Source organism: Gopherus evgoodei, chromosome 22, assembly GCF_007399415.2.
Source record: "Gopherus evgoodei ecotype Sinaloan lineage chromosome 22, rGopEvg1_v1.p, whole genome shotgun sequence".
Classification (NCBI taxonomy): domain Eukaryota; kingdom Metazoa; phylum Chordata; order Testudines; family Testudinidae; genus Gopherus; species Gopherus evgoodei.
In genome coordinates, this window is record NC_044343.1 from 13,830,770 (window position 1) to 13,849,002 (window position 18,233).

At 50.5% G+C, this 18,233-nt stretch overlaps 1 protein-coding gene across 1 annotated transcript in view; it reads right to left on the reverse strand.

Moving 5' to 3' along the window:
• LOC115638758 (excitatory amino acid transporter 5-like) overlaps positions 1 to 11,778 on the reverse strand; it is a 90,025-nt gene extending 78,247 nt beyond the window's left edge. Inside the window, exon 1 of the mRNA XM_030540726.1 lies at positions 11,602 to 11,778. Coding sequence (XP_030396586.1) covers positions 11,602 to 11,778 — 177 coding nt within the window. The remainder of the gene's footprint in view (positions 1 to 11,601) is intronic.
• Positions 11,779 to 18,233: the final 6,455 nt, after the last annotated feature.

Below are 18,233 nucleotides of genomic sequence, written 5' to 3' on the forward strand. Positions count from 1 at the left end.
TGGCTTTGACTAGGGCGTAGAAGGATCAACTCACGTCTCTGAGCAGAGCCACATGACCACACATCTCTTGCTCTGCTCCCCCCAGCTCAGCAGTCCCAGGCGACTGAAATGCATGGGCTGTGGGTGCCTTCTCCTGAGAGGTGCCTGAGGATCCAAGATGAATTTCTTGTCACTGCTTCCCAAGTTAGCATCCCCTATCCTGTAAGTGGGACCTGCATTCTTTATTCCTAGATGTATAGGAATGCATTGACCGCTGTTGGAAGACTGGATTCTGGGCTAGATGGACCATTGTTCTGACCCAGTATGGCCGTTCTTATGTTCTCCTACATTTATGTCATATACCTCTACACAGATATCACTGGACTAGGCTTCAAGGGAGGTTCTGGAACCCCTGCCACTGGAGGTTTTAAGAACAGGTTGGACCTGTCAGGGATGGTCTAGGCCAAGGGTAGGCAACCTATGGCATGGGTGCCAAAGGCGGCACACAAGCTGATTTTCAGTGTCACTCACACTGCCTGGGTCCTGGCCACCAGTCCGGGGGGCTCTGCATTTTAATTTAATTTTAAATGAAGCTTCTTAAACATTTTAAAAGCCTTATTTACTTTACATACAATAGTAGTTTAACTATATATTATAGACTTATAGAAAGAGACCTTCTAAAAATGTTTAAATGTATGACTGGCACACAAAACCTTAAATTGGAGTGAATAAATGAAGATTCGGCACAGCACTTCTGAAAGGTTGCTGACCCCTGGTCTAGGCCCTGTGGTCCTGCCTCAGTACAAGGGGCTGGACAAGGTGACTTCTTAATGCCCCTTCCAGCCCAAGGTGTCTATGATTTTATGATGTAGCAGTATTAAAAATTGTTGTTCGCTTGTTTCCAGTTTACCAAGCAATTCCATATTGTTCGGTGTCAGTGACGTCCCCTCTTCATTATTTGCCACTACTCTGATGTTTGTAAAAAGAACAGGACTATTTGTGGCACCTTAAAGACTATTTTTTGTGTCATCTGCAACTTTTATTAGTGATGATTTTTTTCCCCCAAGTCATTGATAAAAATAGTGTACAGCCAAGAACTGATTTCTGCAGGACCCCAGTAGAAACAGATCTATGCAATGACAATTCCCCATTTACAATGACAATTGTAGACCTCTCACTTAGCCAGTTTTTAACCCATTTAAGGTGCACCATGCTTTTTTTAATATGCTCTAGTTTATTTAATCAAAATACCATGTAGTACCAAATAAATTGCCTTACAGAAGTCTATGTATATTACATCAACATTACGAACTTTATCAACCAAATCTGTAATCTCTGTGACGAAGTGGGGGATTTTCTTGGTTTTTTTTTACAATGGTTTGCATGCAAAGGGGATGAGATGCAGTTTCCCTGAGTGTTACTGGTTTAACGAGGTGATGGGAGAGGGAGTTGTTGTTACAGAGGACCAGCGAAGGAACTTGGGACCCCAGACAATGGCCTGGAGAATGGATACCCTAGCGACTGGTGACCTGGTAACTTGGAGGCCCAGCTCGGGAGTCACAACCGGTTCTGGCCAGTGGGAGGACAATGGGCTGCGAAGAGAGGACCCCGGTGACCTGACCAGCCAGTTCCAGCCAGTGGGGAACATAGGACAGCTGAGAGGAGAGGAGGCCCAGGTGACACTGTTTACCTGGATAGAAGACAATGGACAGAGGCAGGGCTGGGGGGCAGGTGATATCGGATGCCCAGCTGGAAAGCACGGGGGGCTCGGGACTGGAGAGAGAGAGAACACAGAGCCTACCTGGATGCAGGAGAGACTTTGATATACTGTGCTGAGGGCCCTGAGAGTTTCCTATGTTGTGTTCAGACACTACTAAACCCTCCTGTTTTATGCTGGCTGAAAGTTGCTCAGGTCTAGAGATCAGGGTTGCATTATTCCCTCTGGGAGTGAAGGCCCCAGGGATCCAGAGCTCGTGGACTCCCTGAGGGGGCCCACGGTGAGAGACAAGCATGCTAAGGCTCAGAGAGGTGCGATTCCAGACGGTGGAGGGGCTTAATCCCCAAGAGAGAGTGAACCCCCAAGAAGCTGTCTCACTGAAGGGGGTTCCCCCCAAGGACTGTTTGGGGCCAAGAGTGGGCATGACCTGGGAGTCCGTGACAACATGGTAGCAGAGGATGGTTGGTGGATGCACCCTGTAGACAGTTGGCTGTGAGCTAAGGCGCTTTGTAGTGAGTGGCTGCCAGTGATTAAATGAGAGAATTGAAGGAACCAGGGTGGAAATGGCCTATGACCAGCTCCGTCTGAGGGACCTGGCACGTCTGTGCAGGGAGAGGGGGCTGAGCGTGGGGAGGCAAAACTAAGGAGCAGCTGATGGCTCAGCTTGTAGAGAATGACCAGTCTGAGGAACAGGCTCCAGACCCCAGGGGGGCTCCCAAGGTGCCCGGAGAGCTGGGGAGTAGCAGTGGAGGCAGTCCTTGTAGCAACCGGGAGTCTATCAGACCCGATTCCCCAGTCAGCACAGGGGAACCCCAGTCAGGTTTCTCCTTGGAGGAGCTGCGGAGGCTGGAGCTGAAAGCGAAGGAGCTGGCGCTGGAGGAGCGGAGGCTGGTGGACCGTTCAGAACAACGGAAGCACGAGTTGGAGTTGGAGGAGCAGCAAGCCCAAAACGGCCTGCCGGGGGATAAGAGGGGAGGGGCACGAGATGCCAGTTTTGGGGAATTTAGATATCAGACTGCTGCCCCAGTTTAAGGAGGTGTGTGTGCGTGGGGGGAGATATTAATGCCTACCTCTCAGCCTTTCAGAAGGCTTGTGATCTGAAGCAGATTGACCCCACAGACAGGCTGCGCTGTCTGACCCCCCTGCTGGGTCCCAAGGCCATAGAGGCATTCAGCCAAATGAGATGGGGAACTCTGACCTATTCAAACAGGCTTTGCTGCTGAAGTTTGAACTGACCCCCGAGACGTACAGGAAACTATTCCGGGGTGTACGTAAGACCCCAAGTGTCACCTACAAGGAGGTCATCAACCTGCTGGGGGAATATCTCCGAAAGTGGGGGAAGGGTGCAGAAGATGTGTATAACCTGGTGGGATTGTAGCAGCTGTATGACACCTGCCCTCCAGGCCTTAAGATCTGTTTAGTGGACCCGAAGCCTAAAGATCTGCGCAGTGTGGGTGCACTGGTGGAAGAGTTTGTGGACAGCAGATGGGGCGCTAAGGAGAGACCCAAAGAGGTTGGGGTGCACAATCACCTGCCTACCGAGGTGCTAATGGGTAATGACTTGGAGAACTGGCCGGATGGCACTTGGAGTGCCCAGAGCCAGAGCCAGAGCCAGCAAGGGGTAGGGCTTGACAGGGCTAGGCTGATGCCTCTGTCCCAAGGTGGGGAAACTGAGGCACCACCAATCAGGGCTGTATCCTCAAACCCAGCAGCTGAATTCCAGATGGAGCTGGAGGAGGATCCCTCCTTGGAGATGCTGAGGCCCCTTGCAGGCCACAGCAGTGCAGAATCCCAGTCGGAGGACTGCCTGGACTGGACTGGTTCAGGGCAAACTGAACCTTGGAAAGCCAGGAGGCAATTTATGGTCCCCCAGAGGCACTGCCACAGACCGTTGTACTTGGCCCATGATAGTCCCCTCTCAGGGCATCAGGGCATCTGGCACACCAGGCAGAGGCAGCTGCAGAACTTTTGACACTGTCCAACAGTATTGCAGGTCCTGTGATTCCTGCAGAGGGTGGGGAAGGCCTGGGATAAGTGTAAAGCAGCTCTGAGACCTTTGCCCATCATAAAGGAGCCTTTTCAGAAGGTGGCTATGGACATAGTGGGGCCCCTCAGCAGGGTGATCCAGTCAGGGAAGAGATACATTCTAGTGGTGTAAAAGCAGCAAAGAATCCTGTGGCACCTTATAGAATCCTGTGGCACCTTATCTGCTTTTACAGATCCAGACTAACACGGCTACCCTCTGATACTTGACACCATGCAAGGCACTGCATTTAGCCGTATGGAATGGAAATCCATCAACCTCATGAAGAAACTTGCACAAATACAGACAGACATCATCTTCCTTTCCAAATGCAAACGGATGGACATCATACCAAATGGACTAAAGGTAAAAAATCCACTGCTATCTACATACTACACGGACCACAGTGAGAGATTATGTCATACTCTATCTAAAAAACTGAGGAACCACCTGATCAGCATCCTATACAGCAAACAGGAAAACATCAAAAAAGAGCTCTCCAACCTGGAGACTCTCATTAATAACCAAACTTCTATACAAACGGACTTCACTAGAATAAGACAGGAGATCTACATTACTCACTTCACCTCTCTTCAAAGGAAAAAGGACTGTAAGCTGTCTAAACTCCTACCTGCCACATGGGGCCACAACAGTGGTACCCCTAACCCACCCAGCAATATCGTCAATCTATCCAACTACACACTCAGCCCAGAAGAAAAGTCTGTCCTATCTCGGGGACTCTCTTTCTGCCCTGCCACCCCCACCAACATGATACAGTTCTGTGGTGATCTCGAAGCCTACTTTCGCCGTCTCCGACTCAAAGAATACTTCCAGGACAACACTGAACAGTGCACTGATACACGGGTGCCCTCCCACCAACAGCACAAGAAAAAGAACTCCACATGGACTCCTCCTGAGGGTCGAAATGACAGCCTGGACCTATACATTGAATGCTTCCGCCGGCGTGCACAGGCAGAAATCGTGGAACAACAACATCGCTTGCCTCACAACCTAAGCCGTGCAGAACGCAATGCCATCCACAGCCTCAGAAACCACCCTGACATTATCATCAAAGAGGCTGATAAAGGAGGTGCCGTTGTCATCATGAACAGGTCTGACTATCAAAAGGAGGCAGCCAGACAACTCTCCAATACCAAATTCTACAGGCCACTTCCCTCAGATCCCACTGAGGAATACACTAAGAAACTACAGCATCTACTCAGGACACTCCCTACACTAACACCAGAAGAAATCAACATACCCCTAGAGCCCCGACCAGGGTTATTCTATCTACTACCCAAGATCCACAAACCCAGAAATCCTGGACGCCCCATCATCTCGGGCATTGGCACTCTCACTGAAGGACTGTCTGGATATGTGGACTCTCTACTCAGACCCTATGCCACCAGCACTCCCAGCTATCTCCGCGACACCACTGATTTCCTGAGGAAACTACAATGCATTGGTGACCTCCCAGAAAACACCATCCTAGCCACCATGGATGTAGAGGCTCTCTACACAAACATCCCACACACAGATGGAATACAAGCTGTCAAGAACACCATCCCTGATGATGCCACAGCACAACTGGCTGCTGAGCTCTGTGCCTTTATACTTACACACAACTATTTCAAATTTGATGACAATATATATCTCCAGATCAGTGGCACTGCTATGGGCACCCGCATGGCCCCACAATATGCCAATATCTTCATGGCCGACCTGGAACAACGCTTCCTCAGCTCTCGTCCACTCACACCCCTTCTCTATCTACGCTACATTGATGACATCTTCATCATCTGGACCCATGGGAAGGAGACTCTGGAAAAATTCCACCATGATTTCAACAGCTTCCACCCCACCATCAACCTCAGCCTGGACCAATCTACACGGGAGGTCCACTTTCTTGACACCACGGTGCAAATAAGTGATGGTCACATTAACACCACCCTATATCGAAAACCCACCGACCGCTATGCCTACCTTCATGCCTCCAGCTTCCATCCCGGGCACATCACAGGATCCATTGTCTACAGCCAAGCACTGAGGTACAACCGCATCTGCTCTAACCCCTCAGACAGAGACCAACACCTACAAAATCTCCACCAAGCATTCTCAAAACTACAATACCCGCATGAGGAAATAAGGAAACAGATCAACAGAGCCAGACGTGTACCCAGAAGCCTCCTACTGCAAGACAAACCCAAGAGAGAAACCAACAGGACTCCACTGGCCATCACATACAGCCCCCAGCTAAAACCCCTCCAACGCATCATCAAGGATCTACAACCCATCCTGGACAATGATCCCACACTTTCACAGGCCTTGGGTGGCAGGCCAATCCTTGCCCACAGACAACCTGCCAACCTGAAACATATTCTCACCAGTAACTGCACACCACACCATAATAACTCTAGCTCAGGAACCAATCCATGCAACAAACCTCGATGCCAACTCTGCCCACATATCTACACCAGCGACACCATCACAGGACCTAACCAGATCAGCCACACCATCACTGGTTCATTCACCTGCACATCCACCAATGTAATATACGCCATCATATGCCAGCAATGCCCCTCTGCTATGTACATCGGCCAAACTGGACAGTCTCTACGGAAAAGGATAAATGGACACAAATCAGACATTAGGAATGGCAATATACAAAAACCTGTAGGAGAGCACTTCAACCTCCCTGGCCACACTATAGCAGACCTTAAGGTGGCCATCCTGCAGCAAAAAAACTTCAGGACCAGACTTCAAAGAGAAACTGCTGAGCTTCAGTTCATCTGCAAATTTGACACCATCAGCTCAGGATTGAACAAAGACTGTGAATGGCTTGCCAATTACAGAACCAGTTTCTCCTCTCTTGGTTTTCACACCTCAACTGCTAGAACAGGGCCTCATCCTCCCTGATTGAACTGACCTCGTTATCTCTAGCTTGCTTGCTAGCACACATATATATACCTGCCCCTGGATATTTCCATTACATGCATCTGAGGAAGTGGGTATTCACCCACGAAAGCTCATGCTCCAAAACGTCTGTTAGTCTATAAGGTGCCACAGGATTCTTTGCTGCTTTTACAGATCCAGACTAACACGGCTACCCTCTGATACTTGATTCTAGTGGTGGTAGATTTCGCTATGAGCTCCCCCGAGGCGGTGGCCTTGTCCTCTATGGAGGCAGACACCATGGCAGACGCGCTGCTGACCATTTTCAGCAGAGTGGGGTTCCCCAGGGAGGTCCTTATGGACCAAGGGTCCAACTTCATGTCAGTCCTGCTCCAGTGCTTATGGGAGAAGTGTGGGGTCTGACACACCTGAGCCTCAGCGTATCACCCTCAGTCCAACGGGCTGGTGGAGAGGTTCATGGGACCCTAAAGATGATGCTGAAAACATTTTATGGACCAGCACTCACAGAATTGGGACAAGTATTTACCCGACCTGCTATTGGCATACAGGGAAGTGCCCCAGAAATCCATAGGGTTTTCCCTGTTCAAGTATGGGAGGAGAGTGAGGGGACCCCTGGACTTGCTAAGCAGAGAGCTGTCCCTTAGGTCTGCAATACCAGGGACAAATAATGGTGTGATCATCTTAGAGCAGGTTTACCTCCCCTTTCACCACTGACTTGCTTTGGGAGCAGAGCAGATCTATTGCATGTCTCCACCAGACTCCAGGTTCTCCTTAGCAGCCCAGCTTTTGGACACCTACTGCGTTGCTCAGTCACTTCAATTATATATTTGACCTGCTTGCTTTATGGCTGAAGCCTTAAATTTCTCTTTTCATTTTAGTTTTTGTTACACTAAAGTGCAGGGAACAAACAATAACTAATGCACGTTGCTGAGGATTTCTGGAACAATGTACACCAGAAGATATTTTTGCAGCAGTACAGAAAAATAATTAAATCTACTTGGCCAATTTTATCCCTGGTGTAATTTCACTGGAGTCAGTGGAATTACAGCAGATTCATTATACCCCTGCCTTTCAAAGGGCAACGATATACCATACTTCTCAATATCTCCCTGTATACAATCCAATATAGCATACCTTCCAATACCCCACTGCACCCAATATGCCATACTCACAGACTCATAGACTTTAAGGTCAGAAGGGACCATTATGATCATCTAGTCTGACCTCCTGCACAATGCAGGCCATACAATCTCACCCACTCACTCCTGTAACAAACCCTTAACCTATGTCTGAGTTATTGAAGTCCTCAAATTGTGGTTTGAAGACCTCAAGCTGCAGAGAATCCTCCAGTAAGTGACCCATGCCCCATGCTGCAGAGGAAGGCGAAAAACCTCCAGGGCCTCTGCCAATCTGCCCTGGAGGAAAATTCCTTTCTGATTCCAAATATGGCGATCAGCTAAACCCTGAGCATGTGGGCAAGACTCACCAGCCAGCACCCATACCTTCCAACCCACCACGGTGTACAATACAGCACACCTCCTCATACCCCAGCCTGTGCGCAGTATTTTCAGAGCTTGCAATTTATAAGCCCCTATTAGGTATCCACATATTGTAATAGAAGTAATATTAAAGTATGTCTCCGTGTACCACTTAGCCACTGCAGAGATGGGTGCAGTAAGGTTACACTCAGGATCGCTGGGAAAGAGCAGCTAACGACACTTTGTCCTTATCCTTTCTTGGCAAACTCTTTGCAGTAGAAACATTGCCATCAGTGCTACTTTCTGTATTTCCAGTGTGAACTGGGAGTGGCTCTCTTGCTATGTAGCAAGACCACCACAGTGCGACTCTGGGAATAGGGCGCATACGCTGTGGCCCTACAGCAAACCAGTCTCATGGAATGTGCTGCCAAGGGCACAATGTGAAAGGAGGCCATCAGCGAAACATGCTGTACAGCTCTTCCAGCATTGGATCCAAACCACAATCCCAGCAAAAACAGGAGAGGGGTTTGTGGCTCTCAGAGGAGCCTGGAGTCAGCAACTGCTTCTGTCTCAAGGTCAGGAGAGTTGAGAGGGTGAATAATGAGACATTGCTGGAAAACACACTCACAGTCCTGCTTTACTATATAACAGAGCAATGTCCCTCTTTAAAGCCTGTACCTGGGGTAAGAATGGAATGTGGGGCTCTGGCATTGGCCTACCCTGTCTAGACTAGGAAATAGGTTGTATTGAAAAACGTGATAGTTCAAGCATGTTCGCAAACCTGTTTTTAAACGCAGCCTATTTCCCCAGGCTAGACCTGCCTGTTCAGAAGAGGGGCAAGGAAACAAGGAAGGGGCACTGGGCATGTCAGAAAGTCCCAGTTCAAACCACTTGAGCATCCAACCAGAGAGCTGGAGCAGACACACCCCAGCCCAGAGAACTGGCCCATGGCCTTGAGCTGCTCTTGTAGGGGCCTTAGCAAGGTGCAGTTCACTTGTCTGCAGACACGATGGCATGAACAGGAAATCCCTGAAGAAAGAACAGGAGTACTTGTGGCACCTTTGAGACTAACAGAATCCCTGGGAATTGTGGTCCTACCATAATTGATCCTAAGGGATTCATCATGTGAGGGAGGCAATCCAAGGTATTTTAATTCTGATCTGGGATTCTGGAGGGCAATGGAGTAAGTGAGCATTCACCCCGGGCTGCCACAACATACACCAGGGGTTCTCAAACTGGGGGTGGGGATCCCTCAGGGGCTCGTGAGCTTATTACATGGGGGGTCACGAGCTGTCAACCTCCACCTCAAACCCTGCTTTGCCTCCAGCATTTATAATGGTGTTAAATATATAAAAAGTGTTTTTAATTTAGAAGGGGGTGTGTCACACTCAGAAGCTTGTTATGTGAAAGAGGCCACCAGTAAAAAAGTCTGAGAGCCACTGACATACACAGACTCTGCCCAACAATTTCCCTACAAGCCAGAGAGGTGCTCAGCCCTTCTCTTTGTTTCAATCTTTAAAAAAACAAGAACGGATGCCCATCCATCCAGGCCACATGGCTGTTTCCTTACTGTGCACCCCCCCCAGACTCCCAGTCCTGGCCTATGCTGCCCCCCGTTCCTCCCCATAATCATCCCCACTGTCCCTGGCAGCTCTCCGCTTCCTCCCTGCTCCCTCCCATTTTGCCCCATCACCAGGGCAGGGCAAGGTACTTTCCTTCTGACCTGAGGCCCTGCTGTAACTCCTCGCCCCCTCTGGCATCTAGGGAGGGGCTCATGACCATTCCTGCCTCTCCCTCTCATCACCTCTGAGGGTAGCAGTACTGCAACCCCCTCACAATAACCTTGTGATCCCCCCACAACTCCTTTTTGGGTCAGTGTAAAATTTCAGATTATAATAGCTGAAATCATGAAATTTATGATTTTTTAAATCTTATGTCTGTGAAATTGTCCAAAATAGAACGTGAATTTGGTAGGGCCCTGGCTCCAGGGCACGGGAACACAGCAAACTGAACCTCAGTGGATTGTTGGGCACAGATGCTCAGCAGGCAGGGAGACTCCCTCGGCAACGCTCCGTGAAAGCTCAGCAGGTGTGGCAGACCAGGTGTCACTGAGAATCACCAGGCTTGGCACTTGCTTCACTTAAGTAACCAGTTTATCTCTGCTATGGGCAGCATGCTGGGAGCCATAACTCAAGTGACAGACATTTCTAAATCCTGCCAGATTAAATGAGGTTGTTACAGAATGAGCGAAGCTCTGCGAGGTAACAACCAAATAAAGGCACCTCTCAACTACCTAGCACCACAGCCAGCTAAAATAAGGCCTACATCAAAAATTGAGGGGAAGTTGTTGCATATTCTAAGAGAACCAATGTAATCTAATGTATTTTTAACTTTGTGTTATTCATTAGCACTGCAGCCTTGTCCATGGTCCCAAGGGTCCTGGTGAATGCTGAAAGATTAGATTAGTCACTTACATTTTGGCTCAGTTAATTCCTCTACAAGAAGCTCCTAGACGAGAGGCAACAAGGGGGCAGGTATCAGAAATTGCTAAATTCTAATCCCACCTCTGCCACTGACTAGTGGTGTGGCCTTGGGCGAATCTCTTCATCTCAGTTGCCAGCTCTCTCTAATGGGCCTCACTATTTATTGACACACTTCCCAGAGCTGGTGGGAGGATTCCTCAAGAGCTGTGCAGGTGCTAAGTACTATGACAACCCAGAACCTGGCTCATCTACACAGTGGAGCAAATCCTTCACCCAGCAGCGAGCCTGGGTAGCTGAACCAGGAACAGGGTAGTGTGTGAAGAGGGGGTGGTGAAATGAACCCGCCTCCTGCATGCTGCAGAACTATTCCCCAGGGCTGCTGCAGCCCCTTGGTGGAGTAACTCGGAGTAGCTTCTCCAAGGGAAAGGCCAGACAGCAGTGGGTACTCGAGCCCTCCCCTTCCCTACCCATGTCCTACCCCTCTCTGTACATTGCCAACCAAGGTGCCCTTGCAGAACTGGGCTCCGTACCATGCTGGCTTGCCCTGTCCCCTCCTTGTACAATGGAGCTGCACCTCCCTGACAGAGTGAGGGGCAGGGTTTACCCCACTGTGAGTGACGATTTCTGTAGATCAGGAAGTGGAGAAACATTGAGACTGCATGGAGGATTCCTCACCAAAAGGGCCCTTAGTTTGGCAACTGCAGCTTAGTTTGGATTCCTGTGCTAACCCCTCATGCTGTGCCAAGCAGTACGTTTTGTGACAATAAATAAGCATTAGTTCTAGGAGAGCCTGCTAATGCTGCTAGAGCTGTGCCAGGGAGCAGGGCTGAGATGAACGGGTGTTTTTCTCTGCACAATTTATAGTGTGAGGTTTAATCTAGTGCAGATTAACACATTTCTACCCAAAAGAAGTTTTATAGCAATAGTTCCATTATCCTAAGGAGTTTTAACCCACTCCGTGATCCCACCCCAATTTTTCTGCACATACAACACATTTCTGCCACTTACCAGATCTGTCAGCTCCAAAACCCTTAGCAGAAATCCGAGCAGGCATCCAGTTACAACAGAGAGCATCGAAAGAGTCAACAGGCCATTCTTTCTCCAGAAAGCTCGGATCCAGTTCCAGATGGCCAAGCAGCTAATGGAAAGTGAGTTTAACAAGGCTTTTTTAATACATTCCCACATGATCCTCTTTAGAGGTCCAGAAAGTTCCACTCCTAGCAAAATGTCTCTTTGATGCTACTAATATTCCCGATGTTGCTAATAGTCATCATTAATGATCTTTCTTGTTCTGCAGAATCATTTCCCTTTGCCAGGTTCAGAACCCACCAGAAACCAGATCAGAATCAGAGAACTCTCTCACACATAATCCCAAAGAGAGAACCAGTGTTATACTGCTATTTCAGATCCATTCGCCTTAATGGAAAGTGACAACTTAGACTAGTTAATCCAAGCTTTCTAGTTGGCTGGAAGAAAGGTTGATGACAAAAACATGCGTAGGTTAACTCCTCCATTGCTATGTGGCTGCACCAGGTACACTCTCCGCAGTACTCCATGTGGACACGGAATCAGAGAGGTTAAAGGAGGGAGAGTTGCATTAGGTCACACAGCCCAGGAAGCCAGTCCTGGATGGTTGATCCTACAGAGCTGTCATTGGGGTATATGTGCTTTACACAGGGTCATAGGTCGAGGGTCCCTGCTGTGGGTCACACAGTGAGGCTTTAGTAGGCTGACAGCAGTGACTGGAACTAGGATCTGCAGAAAAGGACCTAGGGGTAACAGTGGATGAGAAGCTGGATATGTGCCCTTGTTGCCAAGAAGGCTAATGGCATTTTGGGCTGTATAAGTAGGGGCATTGCCAGCAGATTGAGGGACATGATCATTCCCTTCTATTCGACATTCATGAGGCCTCATCTGGAGTACTGTGTCCAGTTTTGGGCCCCACACTACAAGAAGGATATGGAAAAATTGGAAAGAGTCCAGCAGAGGGCAACAAAAATGATTAGGGGTCTAGAGCGCATGACTTATGAGGAGAGGCTGAGGGAACTGGGATTGTTTAGTTTGCAGAAGAGAAGAGTAGGGAGGTGGGATTTGATAGCAGCCTTCAACTACCTGAAGGGGGGTTCCAAAGAGGATGGAGCTTGACTGTTCTCAGTGGTAACAGATGACAGAACAAGGAGTAACGGTCTCAAGTTGCAGTGGGGGAGGTTTAGGTTGGATTTCACTAGGAGGGTGGCGAAGCACTGGAATGGATTCCCTAGGGAGGTGGTGGAATCTCCTTCCTTAGAGGTTTTTAAGACCCGGTTTGACAAAGCCCTGGCTGGGATGATTTAATTGGGGATGGGTCCTGCTTTGAGCAGGGGGTTGGACTAGATGACCTCCTGAGATCCCTTCCAACCCTGATATTCTATTAATTTTCTTCTTGGTCCCTAACATAACAAGGCCTGTCTGGGGCCTCTGGGTGCCCCTGCAATATCCTTGTTTAATAATAATTAGCTCCTGGAGCTTTTCTTCTTACTATACCCCCAAGGCCCCACTGATGGATCAATATAAGGGTCTCTCCAGCATGAGAGAGATTTGCAAAAATAAGACTATTCACTATGATAATTAATAAGGCAAATCAAAGAAATAGAGTAGTACCAAGATCCCAACCTACACAATACCTAAGGGTGATGTAAAAGATACAATCACCTGAGATATCACAAGATTTTCTAAAGCAATAATGCAAAGATACATTTCCTTTAGGTAAAACATGGTATCGTCAGAAATGTGTGAACAGAGAGCTAATATTGTGCAACTGTTAAGCTTAGCCAAGTCTGTTACAAGACAGATGGAAAATACCAATGTCCACAGGAGGTCTTGTTAGGAGCAGTGTCCCTTGATGTAATCATACCTGAGGCCTTGCCTTCACTGAAAAGTTAACTCAGGTCAACTTGAATCCTGTCTCCATGCTAAACCGCTTTGTTCGAATAAGCTGGCTCACCAGGGGCATAGCCCAAGTGAGCACAACTTGTTGGCTGCTAACACAACCATTCTGCAGCGTGGGCACAGGCTTGCTCCATGCCAGTGGTGCTCGTCCTTCATGCCTTCCAATAATCCCCATGTGCCCAGAGGCGTCAGACACGTTCTGTTAGGGCCCATACAAGCAGCCTTTCAAGTACTACTGTAAAAAGGCCAAACAATGTTAATGGCTTATTGAGGAAAGGCACAAAAGCACAAGGATTTCCCCAGGAACTGCATACAATAGACACCTCTCAGAGATAGCACTACACAATGGGAACTGTTTGACCCAGTCACAGCAAAAGAGCTTTCCAGCAAGTGGGAAGAAAATATAAAAGGGGGACAATGACATCATGCTGGTACCTCACTCTCCCTATAACAACACACCTGGAAACATGTGAGGGGCAAGGACTGAACTGTGGGAAGTGATGGTCCCAGGCTAGAGGGATTTTAGCCTGTGTATGAAAACCTGGGAAAGTAAAGGTAGCTTGTGCCTTAAGAATCTGACAGCCTGTTTAGCACTCAAGGCGAGAATTTGCTAATTCATATCCTACCTATCTAGTGTGTTAAGCTCAGTTTGCGATTTTGTTTATTTACTAAAGTAATCTGCTCTGGTCTGTTTGCTATCACTTATAATCACTTAAAATCTGTCTTTTGTAGTTAATAAACTTGTTTTTGTTTTATCTAAAACCAGCGTGTAGAAATTATAACTTGGGACAGAAAGCTGTTGCATATATAGGAGCTGACTCCATGGGAGCTCCGGGCTGGAACACCCAGAGGGAAAAAATGGTGGGTGCTGAGCACCCACCCTCAAGCACTTATCAGCTCCACTCCAGCCCCAGCACCTCCTTCCCACCAGCAGGCCCTGACAATCAGCACATCCCCCCTCCCTCCCTGTGCCTCCCACCCATCACAACCACCTGGTTCACGGCATGTGAGAGGCTCTGAGGGGGAGTGAGAGGCGTGAGGACTCGGCACGCTTGGGGAGGGGGCCAGAATGGGGCATAAAGAGGAGGGGTTGGAGCGGGGAGGTGGAGCAGGGAGAGGATGGGGCCTTGGGGGAGGGGTGGAGTGGGGGCAGGGCCTGGGGCAGAGCCAGGAGTCAAGCACTCCCTGGCACATTGAAAAGTCAGCGCCTGTGGTTGCATCTCTCTCTCCACATTGAGGGAAGGGTCGACTTCTATGAGCATACGCGGTACAGTTCCCTGTGCAGCGCAAGACGGGAGTTTACACTCCAGAGGGGGATGCGAGCCTTAGCCACTGGGAGGTGCCTTAGCTGAGCCTTCCCAGGCAGAGCTGATCTCAGCATATGTGTGTGAAGCTGCAGCTGGGTGTGTGAATGCTGGTGAAAGCAATCTTGGAGAGCTCAGCAACTTATCACAGCACCACAATTTGAGAGGGAGCCCAGGCTGCTGGGTCAGGCAGGCTCAGTGGTACCCCAGTTCCAAGTGGCACCCTGGGGGGAACCCGTCACAATCAGCACTGGGTGGTCCTGCTCAAAAAGGGGAGAGGCCCTCTGACATTCTATATCTTGGGGGAGCATCCTGTAACCCCTATATTCCTTATTTTTATATAATTGTGATATTGCATATAAAGCAGGCCGTTTGAGGTATCAGGGGAAAGGTTATGATCTGTTGAAAGTCATTTTCCTATCTAAATATGTATCTCATTAATGCATATAAAATTATGAGAATGTGTCGTATGGTTGTCACTAAAATATGCTGTGGGTTCGGGAAGCACCCAGATACTAGCTCTCCAGATACAATGACAAGGGTGGTAACCAACACCCGGGTGGGTGCTGAACAGACACCACCAGCCATTGTCCAGCAGAGGACCTACAATTCAATGACCCACTTACAGGAGCCACACCGGGATATTGCTTTAACTTGTGACAGCAGTGCCCACCAATCGTGCCTGGACTTGTGTTCTCCAAGCACATGCACTAAGCGTATAAAACAGAATACAGGGCCCCCATGCTTGGCCTTTTCTCCTCCATCTACCTATGCTGCAAGGAACAAGGATACTCAGAAGACTGAAGATTCCAACAGATGAGACTGGTGTACTATGACCTGCAATATCCAGTGGGGTGAGAAAAACTGCTTAATCTTGATATTACCCAGTCTACTAGAGTTGAGAGGTTAGACTGCATGATTATAATTTATTTTATTTTGGTAACTAACTGACTTTTTCCTATCATTTATAATAACTTAAAATCTGTTTTTTGTAGCCAATAAATTTGTTTAACTGTTTATTTTTACTAGTGAGTTTGCCTAAAGTGTTTGGTAAGGGTGCTTGCTCAGGTTTACAAAGGTTGATGTATACATATTTTCCATTGATGAAGAGGTGAACCAATTAATAAATTTGCACTGCTTGTCTTGAGCAGTGCAAGGTGGTATATTCCTGAGGTACAGTGCTGTGAGCTGGGGGGATTTGGCTCTGGTGCTTTTGTCTGTGTGATTCATGAGTGGCTCTGGAAGCAATCATGCAACCTAGCTGGGTGTGGGGCTCCACATGCTGTTGTGCTGAGAGATCACAGTGCCTGGAAGGGGTTTGCTGCTTGTCACTAACAATTTGTTGTGAGAGACAGCCCAGGCTGGAGAGAGTTCGGGGGCACAGCGGTCCCACAGTCCCAGGCTGCACCCCAGGGATCCTGTCACGGGCCCATACTACAGCCTCCTCGGCAAGCAAGCATCGGGTCTGTGGTGTATTCCTGGGGCTGGAGCATAAATAGGAGTCTACACTGGGTAACAGACGTGCTGAAGGATGAAGCTGAAGCCCTGCATGGGGCGGGGAGCTGACAGCTGGAGGCCCATTGCGGGGGGCACACAGCCTGAGCCTGCTGGCCATGTGGAGCTGTCTGCGCCATGCCAGACTCAGGGCCTGCCTGCCTGAGCCCTGATGGCCTGGGGGCTGACATCCAGAGCCCTGCTAGCCATGGGGGCTGACTGCCTGAGCCCCGCTGACCTGGGAGCTGACAGCTGGAGCCCTGCCAGCCATGGGGGCTGAATGCCTGAGCCCCGCTGGCCTAGGACCTGCCAGCCGGAGCCCTGCCAGCCATGGGGGCTAACTGCCTGAGCCCCGCTGACCTGGGAGCTGACAGCTGGAGCCCTGCCAGCCATGGGGGCTGAATGCCTGAGCCCCGCTGGCCTGGGGCCTGCCAGCCAGAGCCCTGCCAGCCATGGGGACTGACTGCCTGAGCCCTGCTGGCCTAGGACCTGCCAGCCGGAGCCCTGCCAGCCACGGGGGCTGACAGCAAGAGCCCTGCCAGCCATGGGGGCTGACTGCCTAAGCCCCGCTGGCCTGGGGCCTGACAGCCAGAGCCCTGCCAGCCATGGGGGCTGACTGTCTGCACCATGCCATACCCGGGGACTGCCTGCCTGAGCCCCGCTGACCTGGGAGCTGACAGCTGGAGCCCTGCCAGCCATGGGGGCTGAATGCCTGAGCCCCGCTGGCCTAGGACCTGCCAGCCGGAGCCCTGCCAGCCATGGGGGCTGAATGCCTGAGCCCTGCTGGCCTAGGATCTGCCAGCCGGAGCCCTGCCAGCCATGGGGGCTGACTGCCTGAGCCCCACTGGCCTGGGGCCTGCCAGCCAGAGCCCTGCCAGCCATGGGGGCTGACTGCCTGAGCCCCGCTGGCCTAGGACCTGCCAGCCGGAGCCCTGCCAGCCATGGGGGCTGACTGCCTGAGCCCTGCTGGCCTAGGACCTGCCAGCCGGAGCCCTGCCAGCCATGGGGGCTGACTGCCTGAGCCCTGCTGGCCTAGGACCTGCCAGCCGGAGCCCTGCCAGCCATGGAGGCTAACTGCCTGAGCCCCGCTGGCCTGGGGGCTGACAGCCAGAGCCCTGCCAGCCATGGGGGCTGAATGCCTGAGCCCTGCTGGCCTAGGACCTGCCAGCCGGAGCCCTGCCAGCCATGGGGGTTGACTGCCTGAGCCCCGCTGGCCTGGGGGCTGACTGCCTGAGCCCCGCTGGCCTAGGACCTGACAGCCAGAGCCCTGCCAGCCATGGGGGCTGACTGCCAGAGCCCCGCTGGCCTGGGACCTGATAGCCAGAGCCCTGCCAGCCATGAGGCCTGCCATCCAGAGCCCTGCCAGCGATGGGGGCTGACGGCCTGAGCCCTGCTGGCTTGGGGCCTGCCAGCCAGAGCCCTGCCAGCCAGAGCCCTGCCAGCCATGGGGGCTGACTGCCTGAGCCCTGCTGGCCTGGGGGCTGACAGCCAGATCCCTGCCGCGCGGGAGGAGGAGGGTTTGAAGCTGAAGCGGAAGTCACAGAGTCTGTTAAAGTCACGGAATCTGTGACCTGCCGTGCTTGGGGCGGCAAAATACCTAGAGCCGCCCCTATCTGTATCTGACATTCTCACAGGTTCCCTGGGGAAAGAATTCACAGAGATGCTCCATGTACGGCAGCGCAATGAACTGTAGGCCAGGCACCCAGAAGGCTCTCATGAGGGAGTGCAATGCCAATGTGTACCCAGCAGCTCAAGTTTTGCTTTGTAGCGTGTCTGTTCTCGCTCGCTGCTAACTCTGCAGTGAAGATGGACCCAGAACCAAAGGTCCATGTGTGAACTCCTGAGGCACCTTGACGTTTGAGAAAACAGTCATGAGAACTAGTGAACAAGAGCAATGGTAGGAAAGACAGCCTG